Source organism: Pundamilia nyererei, unplaced genomic scaffold (genome assembly GCF_000239375.1).
Source record: "Pundamilia nyererei isolate P.nyererei 1_Seehausen unplaced genomic scaffold, PunNye1.0 scaffold00044, whole genome shotgun sequence".
Classification (NCBI taxonomy): Eukaryota; Metazoa; Chordata; class Actinopteri; order Cichliformes; family Cichlidae; genus Pundamilia; species Pundamilia nyererei.
Genome location: NW_005187445.1, coordinates 3083200 through 3105615, shown reverse-complemented (window position 1 = coordinate 3105615; position 22416 = coordinate 3083200). Strand labels below are relative to the sequence as shown.

Below are 22416 nucleotides of genomic sequence, written 5' to 3'. Positions count from 1 at the left end.
AAGCCAGTGCTGTTTCATAACCTCTCTGCAGGCATAGTGAGAACATACAAATTTCTTATGAAGTCTAACATAGATGCAAACTTGGATTTCTGCTCTTATTTTACTTCCCAGTGTCCTTTAACCTCATCATTTGAGGTATATAAGAATACATTTGTGTTACTGTTTCTCTAACCCTGTAACTCCAAGCGTAGAATGTTTGAGTTTTTGAGACCTCTAGATCACCGGTGCAAATTACACAACAATCCCGGACAAATTAAAACTTATACATACAAACTGATACTTAATTTCTTTTTTAGACACCCCAAAAAGCTCAATAAACACTTTCGAAAAATTAGAATTCTTTATGAATTTGCTCATGATTCAGGCTTTAGGGGGCTAAACAGCGGATGTATGGTTAGAAAAGAAATGTACAGTATGCTGTCCAGTCACATCAGAGAGCAACAGCTACCACACGTATGCCTTTGTTTTGGATATAGTCGATTTATAGAGTGAGATTCACAAGTGAAAATAAGAAATGGAAAAAATGGGGCTTGAGGCAGAAGAAAGATGTTGACTGCTTTTTTTTTTGCACAGTTGGACAGTGGCTGGACGAAGTGGGTGTAAAGTGTCAGATCTTCTGTTACATAAATTCTCATTGATGATACCGGAAATTGGTGGGGGCTTTCTGAAGCTGTTCGACCATCCTACAAAAATTTCTAAAGGAGTATGCCGGTCTCTTAACACCTCTAACATGAGCGCATTGTAGTATCGTAGGACACAAGTCACACCTGGATTAGGAACAAAGATCCCAGCATGATTTTGTGTTGGGTAGTCCGTACGCTGAGCTTTGCATGCCCCTGTCTACATGTTGTACCTGTGCACTGTCACCTGGAGGCAGTGTCAAAAGACAGTGTTAGCACCTACTGCCGAGGAGTTGGAACTTATAACATTGGAGTAAAACCAACTGTTGACACCTGCTGTTTGTTGTGATTCCGTCTCTACTTTTTTCCTAGCTTCTTTATCCTAGTCGTAACCTCTGTTGCGGTTTCCTTTCCTTTTCAAACCAACTTTTTAACCAATTTCTTTTGGTTTCTTTTAGTTTTTTGGGGGAGATTGCATTTAAATGCATTTCTGTGACTGTGAATTGGGCTTTAAATAATTGCCTGCATGCATGAGAATCAGAGAATCAGAATCAGATCAGATGAAGCAGTTGATTTGTGAAATGTGGTTATTGTACACTCGCTGTGAGTGTAAATGACCAGTGCTGTTTTCTGCCACAACTCGACCGACTCAATCGTGTCTTCTTAAGATAAGATTATAAGATCCTAGTATGGATGATTTGACTATTGTTAGTTTTTTGAACATTTGTAAGTTTTACTAACAAATGTGCTTTGCGACTGTGTGTTTTGGGGGTTTTCTGCCAAAATTTCTCTTTCATTTCCCAAAACAATATCCTCTTAATTTCCAGTTTTTGTTCCAGTTTCTCTAATACTCTCATTCAAACTGCACATTAACCCAGGTGCAGGGAAGCTAGTTTGCAGTATGTTTTTTGCTCTGCACACTCCCTTTCACATCTCCAGTATCCCTACGTCTCCTTCAAATTGCCGTCTTCATGCCCATCCCTCCATTCCCTCTTGCTGCCCTCAATAACGCCATCACCCTCCATTTCCTTCTTTACGTGGCTCATTCCCACTGCCCCCTGCTGCTGTATTGTACCCACCGCAGCCCCGCTGCCTCTCTGCCACCAGGCCCCACACTGCCTGTGGCGTGTAATTGACTTTCTCCCCGCACTGGAAAAGCGGGCGGCCCGCGCCAGGCTGGAGGTGACCCATTTCCCTGGGGCATTCAGCAGGCTCCTAATCAACTATTCTCTGGGGCTGCCTCATTCACTCTGCAATTAGAGCAACTCCCCCTTTGAGAACTCCATCAATAGGCTGGCAGTCAGGCAGGCGGACGGGCGGGTTTGGTTGGTGTAGGAGCAAAGAAGGAGTTTCACCCGAACACTTTGTCTTGGCTCTTTGAGTTCTGAAACCTCCTTACTTTGTACTTCCCCCTCTCGCTGCTTTTAGCTTCTTCTGCTCCTCATCTCCCTCGTGGTAGGTTTCATCAGACAACAGCAAGTGGGGGTTTTGTCTAACGAAGAGCAGCAGACGGGGAGGCAGGTAGACGGGCACGCAGGGAGGCAGATCGTAGGATAGGCAAGAAGAGGTAGGCAAGCAGACAAAGGCACTAAGGCAGACAGTCAGTCAGTTAGACGGGAGGGACTCGAGGGAGAGATTAAAAGAGAAATTTGAAAGAGGGAAGGATTGAGCAAGAGTATCTGTGAGATTTCAGAGCATCTCATGCTTTTAGGAGAGTATTCCCAGTTGTTGTCTTGCAAGAGAATACACTTGTGGTTCACCTGGTCTTGCAGACATGCGTGAAAGCAGTCCTCATATTGATTCTGTCTCAGTAGGAAGGTGTGTTCTCGTTCTCGCAAGCCAAGTTCACACGACTGAAGACTGGGACCTTCTCTGTCCTGAAACCGAAAAATAAAAAGGCAACACAATCAGATGCTTTTGCTCCGATCCCACCAGAGATCATGGCGCATGATGATTAAATAACAGGCCGGCGTCTCTCCCCTGCCGCTGGCCTGATTTTCTATGCAGGAGAGGCAGTGCTCTGGTCAGAGGATAACCATGTAATCAATGGAATGAAAAAGCTGCTCTGGCTGTGAAGGTTAAGAGGGGTACAGGCGGTTTTCAGCCCACTCTGTGTGCCACACATGCATTCAAAACACACTCCAGACTGTCTGAATGTTACTGAATCCTCCTCCTTTCACCTGTTCCCCTTCCCTCCTGTCTTTCTTTGACATGCCTTTATCTCTCTTTCTCTCAGCTCGCTCCCTCCTACTGCCGCCACCTCTTTTTGCTCTGATTTCTCCCCCCCATCCTTGTTTTTTTTTCCTTCCTCTGCAATTCCTCTGTCTCCCACTATATTTGTGCTCTCTCTCCCCTTCATTTACTTTCCTCTCTTCCCTCCCTCTATCCTCCTTTCCCCTCCCTCCCTCCTACCTTTCCCCAGTGTCAGCTGCTGTCACTGTGGCAAAGAAAATGACCAATCAGAGCTCACATCACTGCACCGGCTTCTCCCTCCCTTCCTCATTTCTTCCTTTCCTTCCCTCTATTCCCTTCTCTTCCTCCTCCTCCTCCTCCTCCTCCTTTTCGGCCCATCTGCCTCTCATCCCCGCAACCTTTATCAGCTCACTTCCTGGAGACGAAATGTGATGCATTATGGGAGACAGACGGCTGTCTAACGGGGTTAGTTGCGTTGCGTGGCTTATCATCAGAGACACTGCTAATCCTGTGTCTTTGTGTGTATGTGTGTGCATGCCCGTGTGGATACTCCATGCGAGCTGATGAACTCATACATGCACAGCCACACACACACACGCACACACACACAGCCTCACATGCTTACGCTCATATTCTCCAAATAAGAAGAGGAGGAGGAGGAGGCGGCCGACGAGACATGTTTATGTTTGTCAGTCTCTGCAAGGAGAATACGATTTGCATGATATAAGCATATTTTAGCCTGCTTGTGTACTGTTTTGCACTTTATTCATTTACAACCTGCCTTTATTATTTTTGCTGAGTTCAAAAGGATGCTTGCCATGCCTTCCTGCCTTCACAATTACCTTTATAATGAGAGCTAAAAGGCTAAGAGGGGACTGTGTAATCACTTCACTCAATGCATTAAAGTTTTATTTACACCTCTGTGTGTGTGTGTGTGTTTTTATGCTCTTTTTCTATCAGGTGCTGATATGTGTTCACGATGAGCGGGCTGGGGGAAAACTCCATGGAGCCTCTGAGCTCAGAAAACCGGAAACGCAAGCTTTCCACTTGTGACACGCCTGGTATGGGGTGAGTGTGTGGGATCAGCAAACAAGAGGGGAAATGCAGGAAAGTGGGCTACTGGGTCAATGTCTTCTTGAGCTCTGGCTGTACAGCTATTATGTCGATGTCTGCCGTGATGAGTAACAGTGAAACCCTGCAAAAAAAAAATTTAGTAGTTTTGATTGGAAAAATTCTTTTATTTCCTCTTTGTACTTTACGCTCTGAAAATTAGAAGGTAAAGCCATTTTCACCTGGTTGGAACGCAAGAAATAAAAAGTGCCTGCATACTGACTTTGTTTTAGTCATGTGTTTTTATTCCAGTTAGATCTTCATCAGGACAAACACATTAAATTGACCATTGCCACGTTAATGTGTGTAGACTCAATTTTGTGTTATTGATGCTTATTTCCACTGGCCTTTCACCCTACGTTTGATGATCTTTCTCCACATTTTCTGTCTCTGTCTCCACTGCAGCTGAAAAATAAAGGCAAATATGATCCAAAAATACTAGAAGTGGTATTGATCTACTCTTCTAAGTCTTGCCGGGAAAGGTGACCGTACTGCAAGCTTTTTAAAAAAAAAAGAAAGTAATGTCCAGTTAGCCGTATCAGCAAATGACTAACTCGTAAGATAGCCATTGTTCTCAACCTTCAATACAACCACTGCTGACATTTCAACTAGTCATTTTTTGCGGCACAAAGAAGACATCGGTCTCACAAATAAACTGCTTGCCATCTACCTCGCAGCCACTCTGCATTGTTTTCTGACATAGAAACAGCACTTTGATCACACTTTGAGAAAAGTGCATCGCTGTAGTTTAGCTTTAATCTTTGTTTATTGCCCCCCTACAGGTGTGAGAGAAAGCGGCGGGAGCAGGAGAGCAAATACATAGAGGAACTGGCGGAGCTGATCTCCGCCAACCTAAGCGACATCGACAGCTTCAACGTCAAACCAGACAAATGTGCCATCCTCAAAGAGACGGTGCGCCAGATCCGCCAGATCAAAGAGCAGGGTGAGTGGGCACGGTGATCTGAAGGCTACTGAGGGGCAGTAAGCGGACAGGTGCCCTGAAAGTTAGGTAGACTGCGAGGAAGTGTCTGTAGGAAACACTGGGAAAGGTGTTATGGTGCTATAGCGGCGGTATGGACAGCTGCAGGGTTAGCATGTACGCACGCACATGCACACGCGTGCCTCTTCTGAGCCCAGGTGCAAGGACAGATCAGTCATTCATCTCCCACAAATTTCACAGCCCCGACTGTTTATGTTTGGGAGGAAACACTGGCAATGCTTTGTGAACCTGTCATTTCCGAGTGTGTGTGTGTCTGTGTGTAATATTGCCATGCACAGCTGTGTGCTGGCCTTGCCAGGGGCTGTTTAATTGGACGTTTGCAGGTAATCACATGCCCATCCGTTCTGCTGAACTGCCAAATTATTAGTTCAGTTACATCTGCTCTTGTCATAGTTGTCATAGTTTCATCTCCGTGATGCGGCGGTCATTTCTGCAGCAAACCATCTAGAAAGCTGCAGGCTGAAGCGTTTGCCTTGCAGAGGCACCATCAGTGCACAGACTGACAGATTTAAACTCCTGGAATCGGACGTGTGTCAGGATCAATTTTTCCTTCCAAGGTGAACTTCAGGGAGATCAGGGGGAAGAGCCGGTGGTGAAATTTTGTTCCTTCTTGTTTCTGCTCGGCTCAGTCAGTGTCTGCCACCTCGACAGGAAGGGGAAGAGGCTACAGCTGGCCCTGACTGGCTGCTGACAGGTTGCCATAGTTACAGGAAGTGAAGACAGAAATGACACGGGTGTTTAGACTCGTCTCTCGCTTTCTACCTGTTCCTCTTCTCCTCTTCTCACTTTCAGTTGGTCTTACTGCCAGTCTTCATTTTGCTCTTTTCTCCATCAATCATTCCCGTTTTCTCATCTCACTTGGATGTAAGATTCTCTGCTTTTGCTTCACTTCTGCTCTCCTGCTTTTTTTTTTTCTTCCCTCCTCATGTCTCATCTGTATTGCAGCACAATGAGTTGCAGCATCTTCAGGTTTGCTCCCAGCATCTTAAGATATTGAATGAACTGATAGAGCGCAGCCTCTCTCTTTCTGTTTCATTCTCTCTCCTCTTCCTTTCCCTCATTTCTTTTCGTCCTTCTCTTCCTAACTTCGCAGCGCCCGGCTGCAGGCAGCAATGGCTTTTTTTTTTTTCTTTGTGTGGGTATCAGTGCCCCTTGGGAGCTAATCAGATAGAATGATTCCTGTAGCCAAGCAGCCCCCGCCTCTTTCTCAGACCGAGCTCTGCATTAATACAACGAGCCAACACAATCCATTTTTCCCATCCACATCTCTCTGTCTCAGCCCCGGACCTCCCCATCTCCATCTTTCTCTCCGTCTGTGTTTCCCGCTCTCAGCCTCAGCACCTCCATTAATTCAGGTGTCTTAGCTCCTACCCCTGCACCATTACAGCTTCCAGATCCTCTCTAGCTCTCTCCCGCTCGCTCTCTCTCTCAGCCCCAGCCTACCAGCCAGTCCCTCACAGTCTGACACTGAATATAAAGCATGAGGACGGCAGCTACCTGCTCCACATGCACCCAGCCCTCCTCTCCTCCTGACGGGCTCCTCAGAGAAACCTGCCTCTATCCGTCTCCCTCCTCACCTGTATTTTTAAATTTAAAAAAAAAAAAAAAAGTGAAACTTGAGAAACGCTGCCCCCTGCTGATGCAGATTGGGTAGTGAAGGACTGGCTGCTTCTTCTCAGGTAACATAGCTCTCACCTTGTTTCTCCTTTGCTCTTTTTTTTTTCTTCTTTGAAAACAGCTGGGTTTGAACTGACTGTGTGTGATGTCATCGATTTATTTATTTATTGTTGTGATTCATTTCCTCTCCTCCAGGTAAAGCTTCATCCAACGATGACGACGTTCAAAAGTCAGACGTGTCCTCAACTGGTCAGGGGGTCATCGACAAGGACCACCTGGGTCCACTTCTGCTGCAGGTGAGCCCAGCTCTCCTCCCCTGTCAATCACGTGCTTTTTATCAATGCTTACGATTGGCCACCTGGCCGTTGGTAACTTCCGGCCGCTCTGCTCCAGGCTCTGGATGGCTTCCTGTTCGTGGTAAACCGGGAGGGCAGCATCGTGTTCGTGTCGGACAACGTGACGCAGTACCTGCAGTACAAACAGGAGGAGCTCATCAACACCAGCGTGTACAACATTCTTCACGAGGACGACAGAGAGGAGTTTCACAAGAACCTGCCCAAGACCAACAGTGAGGAACACGCACACACACAAGCCTACACATCTCAATACACACACACACACTGCAAAGCTACACATCTGCTCAAAAGCAAACCCTGCTTGACATCTTCCACAGGGCCAAGGTATAAAACTAACTTTGAGAGGTTACAACAACTCTCCGCACACGTCAACGTAAACTCTCAAAGTTATTTATCTTGCACCTCCGGTCTTTACTCCATCTCCTGTTATAATGAGGAGCTCCTGGGAAGCGTGTTCATGTGCATAGGAGCAATTCAGAAACACATGCACGCATACACACACACACACACACACACACCTGACAAAACATACATGTGCACAGGAGCACCCACCCACTCGGTGCTAAGCAGGCAGAGCGTAGCGCGGCTGTCAGTCACACTCAGTGGTCCAGACAGTGTAAAACAGGCCCGAGCTCTATTCAGATCCCATGGCAGCCATCTGGAAACTACGTACTGCTGAATAATGCACCTCCTCACTTTCCTCTACTTAATTCACTGTGTTTGCATGTACGTATGTGTGTCTTATTGTCAGTTGTGGAGCAAGCACTCAAAACTTATACTCAGCTAAAAGTAGTACCACCACACCCTAAAAATACTCCATTCGAAGTATGGGAAATCTTTCTACTTTTAGTATTTGTGTACAACCAGAGTAATGTAAGTACCCTCTGTTAGTATCATTTTATTGTTGTGTAGTTGGATGAGGTGAGGCTAATTCTTTAATACCGGAGTGCAAATGATGATTGCTCCTATTATGAATTCATCTCCTGGTTATTTTGGTGTTGTTATCTAAAAAAATTCTAAAAATGATAAGAAGTGATCGTCACGATAAGTGGCGCTTTCAGACTCGGTGGCTCAAAATTATTAAAAAATAAACTCAAATAAAGCATCACATCACCACGTTTGAGAGCGTGTCTCCAAGAAATAGCTAAACAGGAAAGAGTTAAGCGCAGTACTCGAGCAAATGTTGCTTTCTCCGACTGCTTATTGTGTATTTTCACACGTCTATGTCAGTAATCCACTCGTCAGGGTGCCGTGTGTGTGTGTGTGTGCGCGCGCGTATGTGAGCATGTGCGTGGAGAACTATTTATAAAGCTGATTAATTATGGATATGTGTGCTCGACTGAACCTGCTACTCGATTAACTAAGCAGCAGCAACCTCCGAGCAGCAGTGGTGGCGGCGGCTCCGACATGTCACTGACACGTTCTCCCACTTATTCTGCCTCTTCCCCTGCACGCTCCTTTATTCACTTGCTCTCTTTATCTTTTAACACTCATCTTTATCTACTTTTCCTCTCAGCGTCCCTGGTGCCTCCCTCAACTCGCTCTTTCTCAGCCTCATTCATACTTAATATGGCTGCCTACTAAGACGAATATTGTGGTTGTCTGTTTCTCAACCGGCTTCCCTTTCTGCTCTCCCACCCCTCATTGTGTCTCGCTCTGCTGCTCTGCCCCTTCATTATCTTTAGAAGCCGTGAATGAAATGCGCTCTCGCTGCACATTCCTGCGGGATGACCGCTGACCGTGCCAGCTACAGTTAAATACACACACACACACCACACAAGCACCCAAGAAACACACATACACCAACAAAAACAGACACACACGCTCGTCCCCAGAACATGAAGTGAGCTTTCATTGTTAGCCGGTGTGCTTTTGACCCCTCTGTCCTCCCTCGCTGTTGGCTAATTGCGTCTGAGGGGAGGCGTCAGCCCCGGTGACTGCTGGTGTTTCTTTCTTTCTGTTTTTTTTTTTTTTTTTTTTTTCAGAGAGAAACCTAAGGCCTTGTTAAATCACCTCTCACTATCACACAGCCCCTCCCCACCACTGCCATGCTTACCTCCCCGACGTGTCTCGCTCTCCCGGGTCCTCTCTTGTATCCTCCGCACACCTACCAGACAGAAACCTCCGGCCAGCTCAAGGCCCCGATAAGGCTTCACTCAGTCCTTGGCGAACAGTCGGATCTCTCTCTGAAGTTTCCTTTCCCTGTGCCTCTTTCTTTCTTCATCTCCCTGTGAAGGTGACCCCTTCTAAATGTGTGCGTGCATGCCGTGATGAGAAGTCAGGGTCTAAATGAGGATAGATGGCTGAGTGTCCCTGGCCTCTGCCCACTGCAGAGCAGACTGGGAGGGAGAGATATTGGAAATCGACACCTTGGCTAGATTAATCCCATGGTCCATTTAGCCAGGGATCCGAACAGCAGCGGGAGCTTCTGCTTCTCAATTAAAGAAGGACAATACATGTTGCAGTGCCATTTTTTATTTATTTTTTTTGCTTCCTTTGTCGTCCTTTGTGTGTCTGTGTGGATCTGTGGCAGGATAGGGTGTGAGCTGTTTGTGATATTTGATGACAGGCAATCCATTCATAGCTGTGTGTGGTTTTCAGTCCCACGAGCGTCAGGCTCATTCCATTTTACTCCCAAGAGTAAACGCCTTTTTGTTTGTGTTCCTTTTTTTAGTAAATGGGGTGTCGTGGGGAAGCGAGGCAGCCCGACAGAAGAGTCACACCTTTACTTGCCGGATGCTGGTCAAATTTGGCCATGCCCACGGCCCCATGGAGGAGGGGCCTGGAGGGCCACGCTACGAGACCATGCAATGTTTTGCTCTTACCCAACCCAAGGCCATGATCGAGGAGGGCGAAGGTAGGAGGAGCCAGTATATTCACAATAGTGTCTCTACACAGAAATGTGTTTTTCTTAGTTTTTGTCTCAACATCCACTGTTTTGTAGAAACCTCACAAATTTAGAGGCTCACATGCACATTTACAGTCTATTCATATATTTTTCGATGAGACACATCTTATCCCTTATTTTGTGTTTTTGTAAGAGGATCTCTAAAAGAAAGTGGAAAATCAGATATAAGTAAATGAATAATACAGAACATAAATAAAACAATAAAAGGTGAAAATTAATGTTAAATACCAATACTGAATAATCGGCCTCAAACGCACAGAGTGAATATGAAGTATCGTCAAGGCTGATCTCCTTTCGCCTGCAGACCTTCAGTCATGTATGATCTGCGTGGCCCGTCGAGTGACAGCCATGGAGAGGACGGAGAGTTTTAACACCAGGCATGAACTCTCAGGTGAGGAGCTGCGTACTCACTAAACAAACACAGAAGCTCAAACAGGCCGCGATGGTCTTTCTTTACCCACGAACAGGTTTGACTCTTTCTTCTTGCGTCTTCTTGCTTCCTCCCTCCGCGTGCCCTCCTTCTGTCCTGCTTGGCAGGTAAACTGATTCAGATCGACCAGAACTCCCTGCGAGCGTCGATGCGTCCGGGCTGGGAGGATTTGTTGAGGCGTTGCATTCAGATGTTCCTTCAGCACAGCGATGGGCAGCCCTGGTCACACAAACGCCACTATCATGAGGGTGGGTAATGCACGTATAAGGACTTAGTGAATTCATCTCAGTGAAATCCACATTAAAAATATCAGCTGGCAAAGGCTTTATTTAATTAACTGTATATTTATTTATCTTGGTTGTAGCTTTGTTTTTAGTTTATTGTTACTACTTATCTTTTTAGAAAGAAGACTCTTACTTATTTAAACACAAACACCTCCTGCATTACCATCTCAGTACTGATCTCATGAACAGACGGTTTCATCATATAGGAAGTGATTGATGACCTGTGTTGTGACTTAGGTCATCTTACTCTATCTGTCTGTGCAGCCTTTCTGCAGGGTCACGCAGAGACGCCCTTGTACCGCTTCTCCCTCTCTGACGGCACTCCAGTCACAGCCCAGACCAAGAGTAAGCTGTACCGTCACCCTATGAGCAACGAGCCGCAAGGCTTCATCTCCACGCACCTACTACAGAGGTCAGAAAACTGAAAATACACACACTGCATTCATACTCGGCAAAGTGCATTTCATTTATTGTACTAACAAAAAGGAGCACTTCAAGCATGTCTATGCAAGGCGGCCAAGGTATTCATGCCACATAAATAGCTCAAGTGGGAGCTGAAGTAGCTTTTATATACACCGACATCCTGTGAACAGTGAAAAGAATCTGCAGAGGAGCGAGTATTTTATATGCATTTATCTCAAGTCTACAGTCTGAGAGGTTATTGTGGGAGACGGTGCACTTTCAAGGTATGTGCTTTTTTTCAAAGCTTGTGCTAGTTTTTATTCTACTTCCACACAGGGAGCCGAATGGTTACCGCTCAGCACCGGGTGGGAGCATGATGCCAAACACGATGCGACAGCAGGGCATGGGAGGCCCCAACCCGAATGCCCAAATGAACACCGGTGGCGGAATGGGTATGGGGGGCATGGGGGGCATGAACAGGGGCTTCGGCATGAATGAGCAGGGTCACATGGGTCCGATGGGCGGCGGCTCGATGTATGGAGGAAATGGCGGAGGAGGAAGTGGAGGAGGAGGAGGCATGGGTAACCGCATGATGCAGATGAATCAGATGGGGCACATGAATCAGATGGGTCCTATGAATCACCCAGGCCAAGGCATGCCGCAGCACCAACAGCAGCCCCCGTTTCAGAGCAGTGGCGGCTTTGGCCTCAGTGGCATGAACAGTCCCTCGGGGAGCCCGAGAATGGGCGTTCCTCAGCAGGGTCTCCTGATGTCACCTCGGAACCGGGGAAGCCCAAAAATGGGCTCCAACCAGTTCTCACCTGGAGGTAAGTCTGTTAGCGTCAAGTGTTCAGCATATTTTAATTTACTGAATTCATTGTTGAATCCAGTTAATGTGTGACTCCTCTTTCTGTTCCAGGGTTGCACTCTCCTATGAGTGGCATTGGCAGTAATGGTGGAAGTGGGGGCAGCACCACCACCTTCTCCAGCAGCTCCTTAAATGCCCTACAAGCCATCAGTGAAGGAGTAGGGAGCTCACTCCCCTCTACCCTAACATCTCCTTCTCCGGCCCACAAACCAGACAGCTCTCCCAGCATCCACTCCTCCTCCTCTTCTTCTCAGCCCAGTCAGGCAGCCAAACCAGGCCAGGAAGGCTCCAAAAGCCCAGCCGGGGGCTTAGCACCTGGACCCAGCGACCATCACCACCCCATGCACCATCACCACCATCATCAGCATCCTCAGGCTGAGAGTTCCGGAGACCGACCAGATAGCCAGGCAGCAACAGCGACTAAAGACTCTGGAGACGGAAGCAATGAAGCGGGAGCGGCTAACTCCGAACCTCCTCGCAGAGTGCCAGACAGTAAGGGACATAAGAAGCTGCTGCAGTTGCTGACGTCTCCTACAGAGGAGTTGGGAATAGGTGGCAGTGGGCCAACGGGGCCCCCTGTACCGCCCCCTCCGACCAGCAGTAACACTCCTGGGGGCTCAGACAGTAAGGATGCGACGGGAGGCATGACTAGCCCCTCATCAACTGGGGTTACCTCATCCTCTTCGGCCAGTGGAAATTCAGGCCAAGCGACAGGACCAGGGGGCGTGTCAGCATCAATGTCATCAGCCCACTATACTGGCTCGCTGCAAGAGAAGCACAAGATCCTCCACAAGCTGCTGCAGAACGGCAATACGCCAGATGAAGTGGCTAAGATCACAGCTGAGGCTACAGGCAAGGTGTCTCTCGGGGGCCAGGAGGGTGCTGAGGTTGGAACAGGAGGCTCAGGGGCCGGGTCGGGCCCTGGGTTGATCACAGATCCCAAACAGGAGCAGCATAGTCCCAAGAAGGAGAAGACCCATGCCCTCCTCCATTATCTCCTCAACAAGGATGATTCCAAAGAGCCAGCGGATGTTAAGCCCAAACTCGAAGAGCTTGACGGGAAGGGACCTGTGGGGGCTGCTGGCGGCCCACCACGGAGTATCCCTGGATCTGGGCCCGGCCCTGTACCTGAACATCCCGAGAGCAAGATCAAGTCAGAACCACCTGATGATGTAAGATTGACTGTACTGTACTATTGTCGTGACCTGACATTTAGCTTTCCATGAAGATTAATGTTTGATCTTGTCTTGTTGACTTATTGGGTAACTATTTTTATTTTATTTCTTTTTTTAGTTGCACAACCTGGAATCTATCCTGGGAGATCTGAGGAGTTCAAGCTCTGACTTTTACCCCGATCAGGCTGGAGGTGGAGGGGCCAACGACACAGGAAGCAAACCCCCGGGTTGCCTTGACGACAGCCTGCAGGGTGAGTGGTTTACAGATCAAAGCTTATGAGAAGTGACAGACGCAGAGCAGGCGTTATGATATCATATGTGATGATATCAGGATAAAATGCCACTGAAATAGCATCTGAGCATCTCATGCTGTCATTCAGAGTTTTCTTGAACTCTTAACGTCTGTGTGGCTGTTTCCCAAACACTTCTCTTCAGCTGTACTGAAGAGGGCTCCTCCTTTGCAGCATTTTGCATGTTGCAACACTGATCCTTTGACAAAACAGTAGCAAAGAGTACAACTTCAGTTTCAAAGCCAAAAAATACAAAAGTGAAGCGAACACTATAATCTCTCTCACTGGAGTTTAGTTTAGACCATATAGAGATTTGTATTCACACGCAGCATCTGACTTTAATAAGCTGTTAAAATGTTTTATATGTCATAGCTGCTGTTTTTGAATCCTGTGAAAAAAGCTTGTATATCCTCGCTCGCTGAATAAATGACGATTAATAAAATGTGAGTGAGTCTAAATCTCTAAAAGTGTTACAAAAGTTGTCTTAAAAAGAAGAAAGAGTAAAACATCCGTCCACTTTCTCAACCGCTTGTCCAGTTTCGGGTTGAAGGCGACTGGAGCCTGTTTCATTTTTAATACTTTCAATATTAACTGCATTATTTTATTAAGTCCCTGTATTTTTTAGTGGTTAGTGGCTCCATAGTGTAGTGGTTTATACATTTGCAGAAGATCCCCGGTTTGATCCCAGGAGGAGACACAAATCCCTTTGGGGTTGCGTCGGGAAGGGCATCTGGCATAAAAACTGAAAGCAGCAGTCAAATCAAATATGTGGAGCTACCCGCTGTGGCAGCCCGCTGTGAGTAACGGAGCAGGGGGAAAATAGCTTAATTTTAGTCATTCGATTCTATTTGATTTTCTGTTGGCTTTCTCTTTATTTTCATTATTTTCTCATTTATTCATTTATGAATCCATAAAAAGAAAGCTTGTGCAACAATGGGATATCAATACTTTTCAAGACAAATATGTTATTATAGGAGCTGTTTTTTCTCATGTCATACATTTACATTTTTATAAAGCACCGAAATCTTTTTATGCTGCTTGTACAGGGAGTCCAGGTATGGGTTCAGGACCCCGGGTGCCCTTCCAGAGGGCTATGTCCATGGATGCAAAGCCTCCTGGTGGGCCTGGAGGAGGCAGACGCCCCATGCTTGTCAAGCAGGAAAACATGATGGGCAGCCCAGACAGCTATCCAGGAAACATGGGTGTGTGGCTATGTGTTTATGGAGCTCAGAATTTATTTACTCCGCACATTTCCTCTCACTCTTTCTCTGCCTCTCAGTTTTTGGTTTGTTTTTTTTTGTATGTGTTCACCAGTTTCTGCCCTTGACTGTATCACAATTTAAATGGATAATATTGAGGACTAAGACTGGGCTAAACTGCTCTGTGTATACTGATACTGATACTGACACACGCATGTGGTGTTTATGTGTTGCCAGGACCAATGAATAGAGGGATGGGTCCTCAGAGATCCCCCATGGGTAGTTCAGGTGAGTGGGGCATGCCCCGCACCAGTGCCAGTCCTGTGGGCTCAGCAGGATATCCACCCATGATGCGCCCGGGCATGGAGTACAACAACAACGGCAAGGGCGTAATGTCAGGGCCCATGGTCAGCCGCTCCAACAGCGTACCAGCCACAAGGTCGATGTTGCAGCAACAGCTCATGGATATGGGTACGTCTGTCATACGGGGCCCAGGCGCCGATGGTGGTAGGGAAATGTTTACAAGCACAGACAGAAGGGTGAAATTTTAGAAATACAAGCCGAGGAGATTGGCAGGTATATTTATACTGTGTTCAGTATCTGTAATGTATAGTCATAGTTTAACTTAACTATGAATAAATGAAACTTAACTTTCTGTTTGAATGATAGTGTGAGATGAAAAGTAAAGTAATTACATTTCTTGGGGGAATGTGAATGTTTCCTGCTAGAAACCTTATTAGCAGTTAAGCAGCTGACTGGCTATATAACTATACCCATGTCTTGCTGGTTTAGGAGGTTCTGCTGATATGGGCATGGGTATGAGCCCCTTCAGCCAGCAGGGCCAACCGAACCAGTCGCCCTCCTGGCCGGACACAATGATGGGCATGGAGGGAAGCAGGTCAGTGCAACACCCCTCTGGGTCTCCATTGAATTCTTATGTTCTTATGTTTTATCCTGAACCTTGTGCTGAGTTTCTCTTTTTCTGCGTTTGTTGCAGGCGGCAGTTTGGCAACACCTTAGATGATCTTCTGGTGCCTCCCACCACGAGTGAGGGTCAGAGCGATGAACGGGCACTTTTGGACCAGCTAGACTCCCTGCTGAACAATACAGATGGCATCGCTTTGGAGGAGATAGACAGAGCTCTGGGCATCCCAGACCTCGTCAGCCAGGTTAGAAAACAATAAAAGGACAACATGTTCACCCCTGTGCTCTTCCAGACCTCTCAATATGTGATGTAAAAGGAGAAAAATATCATTGCTTGCATGCGAGTGTAGCATTCATCTTTGCATTTGATATTTCAGTCGTGACTCACCCTGTTCAATCTGTTCCCTTACTGAAAGGTAACAGATGAGCCCAGAGGGATCAGTCTGTGCACTTAAAAAAAGATAATTACAGAGCAAACCAATTGGAAACCAATTGGAAGTTTGACAGACTTCTCTTTTTGTCCTCTTGTCCTATCTCCTCCAGACACAGGGAGCAGAGCAGCAGCTAGAACCTTTTCCAGGGCAGGATCCGTCCATGGTAGTGGACCAGAAGCCTCTCTATGGGCAGGGCTATCCTGGACCTCCTACTATGCCTATGCAGCCTGGCTATGGAGGGAACCCTATGCAGGGTCAGGCCCAGCAGGGGGGATTTGGGCCCATGCTCTCACAAATGGGCCAAGGCGGCAGTTTCCCCGCTATGGGTGGAATGGTGGGCATGGGCCACCCTCGTGCCAACATGATGCGACCCAGGATGATGAGTGCAAACAAACCAATGAGACTTCAGCTGCAACAGAGACTGCAGGGACAACAGGTGTGACCACAAGACCATCATGATTTGTTTTACAGGCAAATTAACTTGGGTCAGATTTGTCCCAGTATTGTAGTTTTTGTGATACAAACAGGATATGCAGTATGTTTAAATTAGAACGACAAACGCAAGTGTACCATTATGCAAATAAAGTCAGTGGTGGTCTTACCTTGGAAAATTGGAAACCTGTATTTGCTGTGGATAGTTTTGTCCATTTTGAAATTTGGAGCTTCCTCGCTCTTGCAGCTTCCCCCTGCAGGCCAAAGACATGCTTGTTAGGTTAACTGGTAACCAAAAGTTGGCCATAGATGTAAATATTAAGTCTGTCTCTCTGTGTTGGAGCTCTGTGTTAATATTTGCTTTTGTCATCTTGTCATCCTGGATTTTTGTTTTTTCCTGAAGTTCATGAATCAGACACGGCAGGGCATGGCCTTGAAAATGGAGAACCCAGGAGGAAACCCTGGCATGAGGCCTGGCATGCAACCTGGCATGGGAGGACAGGTAGATGTCAAAAACCTGTTTGGTTACATCTAAGTGAAAATGGATTTAATGTGACTGCAGTTACCTGTCATACTTTTATTAATGACTAAATAAACACACAAAAAGGTGTTTATGTACCAAGCAAATAGATATAACGGCTGACGCAGTAGCTGTAGAGTTACTGTGTGCAAGCTCAGACCTTTTGTGTGTGCACAGTTTTTTAAATGTGGCACTGTGTTATAATAAATCACCCTTTTTGCATCTTTTTCTTCTGAACCATCGACACAAATTTTGTTAATTTAGCCGCGTGCAGACTTTCAGCCTTAATTTGGGGTTGAAAAAAAGTATTACAGTGACCTCTGATGAGTTGCAGCAATTTTAGACCCAGTCTATTATTGAAGCATTGTTGCAGTTTTCAAGTGCTACATCTTTAATAGTGTAATTGGCTGTTGTAGTTTAGTAAAATTTAGGAAAATATTATTACACCGTGTCCATTTTCCCATCAGTTTTAACACATTCTTCATCACATATTTTCAGAAAGGTCTAAATATGACTACAGCAGGTGACAGTTCTCCTCTGGATATGTGATTATCTATTTATTTTCTCCAGCCGAGCTTCTTGAATGCTCAGATGATGGCTCAACGAAGCAGGGAGATGGTCACCATGCAGATGAGGAGGCAACGCATGATGATGCTGATGCAGCAGCAACAGCAACAGCAGGCGGCGGCGGCAGCTGCTGCGGCTGCCGGAGGGTTCAGCCCTCCTCCCAACGTTACAGCTCCTGGCGGTATGGACAACCCTATGGGAGGGCCAACCATGGGCCAGCCGGGCCCCCAGCAGTTTGGCTATGGTGGCAACTACGGTGAGTCTAATTAACTGCTTTCTAGGCAGAATACTGCTGCTCCCTGGTGGTGAGTGCTGGTACTGTATTTATCAACTGTGCCTTGAACATTACTGGTACCTAAACAATAGTGGAGAGAAGTTGAAGCTTGATGATTTCCCCACAGGGATGGGCCAGCAAGGAGACCCCTCTTTTGGCCCCTCAGGTGGAAGTCCTCCTAATGCCATGATGCCTGGCCGCCTGGGGCCTCAAAATCCCATGATGCAACAGCACCCACAGGGTGGCCCCATGTACCAAGGTGCTGATATGAAAGGCTGGTCACAGGGAGGCATGGGTCGCAACAGGTATGACACATTTACTCCCCTACATCTCGCTGTCAGGAGGAGGGGAGAGGGATGGGCATAGTTTCTGTTCTTCTCTTGTTGAAGAGGAACAGTTTAACTCTTCTTCCTTCTGTTACCAGTTCGTACCCTCAGCAACAGTTTGCGCAGCAGGGACCTCCAGGGCAACAGCAGTTTGGCCAGCAGGGGAATCCAGGGCAGTATGGAGGCATGATGATGAACGGGGGCATGCCGCCTAGTGGAGGAGGAGGTCACATGGGGCAAATGGGTATGAACCCAATGGTGATGGGACGAATGCCGATGGGGCCTGATCAGGTATGTTCAGAGCGTGTGAGAAGCTAAAGAACAGGCTCATATGTGTTAAAGGCGTATTAACTGCTGACTAAAGAAGTCCTCTTATTCATAGTATACATAGTTTTTACAGCACAGGGAAGTGAAGCTTAAACTCTAAGCTTGTTTTAAACGTATAGAAACATTAATGTCGTCACTTATGGTTCTCAAACTCTTATAAGTACCTGCAGATCTGACTGACTGCTACAGTTTCTTTGAAGATCCAACTAGAAGTCCCGGGAAGCAAACTGAGCCCAAAATCTTATCTTTGTGCAGATTTCTTAAGCTAAGCTAACTTGATCAAGATGCATGCCTCCACCTTCTTGTTTCTGTAACACAAATAAATCCCAAAGTCCTTTGCACATTATATGAAAAGGTGTGACGGTCCTCTTTGTTGCATATTTGTCAAAACGGGCTCCTTACCTACGCTCTTGTATCTCACATACTAGAAAAACATTATATTGTCAAGTCTTAGAATACCTTTGCTCTGTAAGAGTCACAGTCCAGAATTACCTTTATTTATTCATTATTCACAATTTCAACAGGGCAGAAATTAATAAACGGCCACTTTAAATGACAGACACCAATGACTATATATAAGTATGTAAGTATTTTTTAGGACAGACTTGACTGAACCTGTCGTGTCTCTTTCTAGCAGGTGTTTTGTGGAAAACTTGTTGATTGCACTTCCCTGTCTCATTTTCTCTCTTCTCTGCCTCTGCTGTACGTTTAGAAATACTGCTGAACATCGTGGCAGACTCCTTTGTCTCACTGTGATCACCATTCAGAGACGGCAGACGGCTGCAGCACCGGGTGTGTTGGGCAGACTGGGCGATGTTAGTCTGTGCTGTGCTGTACTCCCACCAGGTGGGGGCGTGAACTTCCCTTTGGACTCGTGGCCAGTACCGTCAGTCTGGCAACCTGCGGAAACACAGACTCTGTCACATACATGAAAACACACAAAAAAACATAAAAAAATCAGAAACACTGTGACTTCTTTACACACAGATACATAACGATGGTCATACAGACACCTTTGCGATTCCTCTAACGGACCTTAGTATAATATCCCCCTCTTTGTGAGCAGTGTGTGCGTGCCCACGCCGAACGCACTCGCCGGACCAAGCGGTGAAGGTGGACGGACGCTCGAGTGAAACCACGTGGACAAACGTGTTGTGACATCCTCTCCTTTGTCGAATGTACCATGAAGCTGTATTCAGATCTGAAAAGATTGCTCTCTCGTTTCTGAACTCTTCGGGACTTTTTTTAATCCGCCGTCTTTCTGCTGCTCCTGGAGGATCTCTGTCAAAGCGGTTCTAGATGACGAGCCGTCAGATTGTGACACTCACACGAATGTGATTAAGCAGTAGCACATTGTTTCATTCCCTGGGACGCCCCTGGGCTAAAGTACGACTGAATTCCTTGTTGGCTGATTGCACTTTAAGGAAAAGCCAACATCAAAAGGATTGTGGCAATATAGAGGCCTTTACCCGAGAATTAACGCATAGCAGCAGACATCTTCTGTTTATTTTTGTGTGCGTTGTTCTTCAGGGTTTCCTATCTAAGAAAAGGCGCTGTTGATTGGAAATGGGTAACCTTGATGCTCTTTGTTCATTAGTGGGAACCAGTAGAAAGGCAGTAAGCACAGATTTGATCCAATACACTCGTATATAGTGTGCGGATTTATTAATATGACAATTTTTAAGCCACTTTAAAGTCACTCTTGGAACAAAGAGTCTTCTATTAAAATTCAAACACTCCACTTATATTTCTACAGAGTCATAAGGTGATCATTTACATTGAGGAGGTGATTTTTAGCTCAAAGTGATTCAGATATTTTGGTTACCTTGCACCCGTTTTCAGTGCTACTAGTAAGTAAATCAAAAATGGATTGCCAGTTATGAAATTATGCCTAGATTACCTAACATTTTAAAAGAAAGTGTTAGATTTGAGTGTAGGTGTGCATATTTCTAGCAATAATCCTTCCTCCTGGTTTTCCTCTGAGGACAAAGCTGAAGCATTGTTTACTCAAAGCGACGGTACTGCAGTATTAGACATGGTGTCTTGTTAGGAGCTTTTCTTTTCCTTTTGTCTGTGAATATGAATTGTAAATATGCTTCAAATGTACTATATATAAATATATATATGCTTTTGTAGGTCACATACTGTTTTTTGCACAGCTTGTAAGGCTTGATATTTAAAAGTGTAATTTTCTTATTCTGTCATGGCTCGGCTTTTATTTTCAATACTTTAACCATCGGTTTGGAAAGGAAGGGCCTCTTTTTGTAAGCAGTACGTGTGACTTTCTTTCATACTGCCACTTTCCCTCTCTCAGAACGCACCTTTATTTTTATTTTGTGATTTCCGAATCAAGAACTTCTCTTTATTTTTCCGAGGACATAGTCTTAGCTAAAGAGGTGCTAGTGGGTTAACTTTTTTTTTTTTTAAGTAAATTATATTTCTTTTAATTAAAACAAAACAATTGCCTATATAAAAAGAGTTGACACATGATTGTGTTAGGCTTCAAGAGGCCCAGATGTCTTACCGGTATGTGAGGTGTGTATTCTCTGTACTTAACCTCAAGCTTCCATTTCTGACTTGTTTTCCCCTCCTGAGGTTTCTGTGCTTTCAGTTTCGTTCAGCCTCATATACGAGACTTTGGAAATCAGTCCCGCTGTGTCCGTAAGCCTGTGCGGTTTGTCCGCAGATATTTAATCATGACGAAAGCAACAAACAGAAGGAAGGAGATTTAAATCCCCTGATTATCTGCCACTGTCTTGGCAGGGTGTTTTTTAATTTTACATTCAAGTTTTGAACTTTATTTCTGATGTGTTTCCTGTGGAACTTTCTGTTGAGAAATCTACCTTTGAAAACACGCTCAACCCAAAGATTTCTGTTTGTCATTCTGCAGTGCGTAGACACAGTTCCTGATGTAGATTGTGCAAGTACTCATGTGTGCTTTTACTGTTGCACATTACCTATAATATACATTGAGCTGAATATGTTTAATTGCATATATTATATCCCCCATCTGTATGAAATAGAGTAGACATGAGTCTGGTTCTGCTGAGGTGCTTTCGGTTTTTGTTTGTGATTGTTTCTTCCTTTCTGTAGACCTTATGGCCAGTTGAATCGTGGTGCTGCAAATTTCACACAGGAGAATGTTTTTAAGCTGGGAAAGGGAGGCTTCATTCATGATTGATGTCATTTATGTCTCAGAATAATAGCCTGGATTTCTTTTTTTCTAAAACCCTTGTCTCTCGATGAAGAATATGAAAGACTTATCCACAAACATTTCAAACAAAACATCTGTGTTTCTGCTTTAACGGAAAGGAACTCCTCTCAGTGCTTCATTGGAGCTTAAAGAAAAGAGAAAACACATCTGGGAATCATACAGTCATTAATACAGGATGTAAAATACTGTTGCATTTTTCTTACCTTGTTTCTTGATGTTAATATTGATGTAAATACAAATTTATATTTAAACATTACAGTGGCTCTGCTGTGTTTGCTTTTGTGCACGACTCATCGGTCTTCACGCCCTGCAGCAACAATCCAGACTTACAGAAAGCGCTGAAACTGTGTTTCTGCTGCAGTATCTGAGCCTTTCAGGAGCTACAAGTGTATGTTACAAGCAGACGTTCTTCTGGTCCAAGTATTAATGAGACGTGAGTCTGTGTGGAGGAGGGGAGGTGAGTGTGTCTTTGTGTGGATGAGAGCTATCAACATGTAGTGGGGGATTCGGGCGTTTGGGTGGCCATTCCTCTAAAACAAAAGACGAGAGCTTCTTCTCATTTACGTCTCTCTTTCATCTGCAGGGATGTTTCCTGCAAGAGCCCCGCCGCTCTCTCAAACGTGTGAGCTTTTGTCATGTATCATCCCGCTTTCTTCCCTCATCTTAATTATCCACCCCCACCCTCTAATGAAAGGATCACACACACACATCAGGCAAGGCCATCCGATCCCCACGAGTGCTGCAGCTTCTGTTACTGTACAGAAACTTTAAAAGACTCTATCCGCCTTTTAGAGCTTTAAATAACTTTCACTTGATTGACTTGCTGCTGTGGGGTGACTCATTCACCCTTTTAAATTCTCCAACAACTGCAAGTCTGAAATGCAAAGCATTTTTTTTAACGTTTCCCTTCAGTTTTAAGGTAACGTAACAATCAATCAGAGCTTCG

At 45.6% G+C, this 22416-nt stretch overlaps 1 protein-coding gene across 4 annotated transcripts in view; it reads left to right on the top strand.

Annotated features, from left to right (window-relative positions):
- LOC102213181 (nuclear receptor coactivator 3-like) overlaps positions 1-21726 on the top strand; it is a 65816-nt gene extending 44090 nt beyond the window's left edge. For all 4 annotated transcript variants that reach the window (XM_005731779.1, XM_013910501.1, XM_013910500.1 and 1 more), the window contains 21 exons: positions 3774-3881; positions 4706-4866; positions 6736-6836; positions 6934-7108; positions 9571-9753; positions 10109-10195; positions 10342-10482; positions 10783-10930; positions 11257-11747; positions 11840-12960; positions 13082-13214; positions 14300-14455; positions 14690-14923; positions 15245-15350; positions 15450-15621; positions 15920-16246; positions 16646-16744; positions 17333-17585; positions 17731-17908; positions 18028-18220; positions 18969-21726. In XM_005731779.1, coding sequence (XP_005731836.1) covers positions 3793-3881; positions 4706-4866; positions 6736-6836; positions 6934-7108; positions 9571-9753; positions 10109-10195; positions 10342-10482; positions 10783-10930; positions 11257-11747; positions 11840-12960; positions 13082-13214; positions 14300-14455; positions 14690-14923; positions 15245-15350; positions 15450-15621; positions 15920-16246; positions 16646-16744; positions 17333-17585; positions 17731-17908; positions 18028-18220; positions 18969-18980 — 4560 coding nt within the window. In that variant the 5' untranslated portion in view covers positions 3774-3792 and the 3' untranslated portion in view covers positions 18981-21726. The remainder of the gene's footprint in view (positions 1-3773; positions 3882-4705; positions 4867-6735; positions 6837-6933; positions 7109-9570; positions 9754-10108; positions 10196-10341; positions 10483-10782; positions 10931-11256; positions 11748-11839; positions 12961-13081; positions 13215-14299; positions 14456-14689; positions 14924-15244; positions 15351-15449; positions 15622-15919; positions 16247-16645; positions 16745-17332; positions 17586-17730; positions 17909-18027; positions 18221-18968) is intronic.
- The last annotated feature ends 690 nt before the right edge of the window (positions 21727-22416 follow it).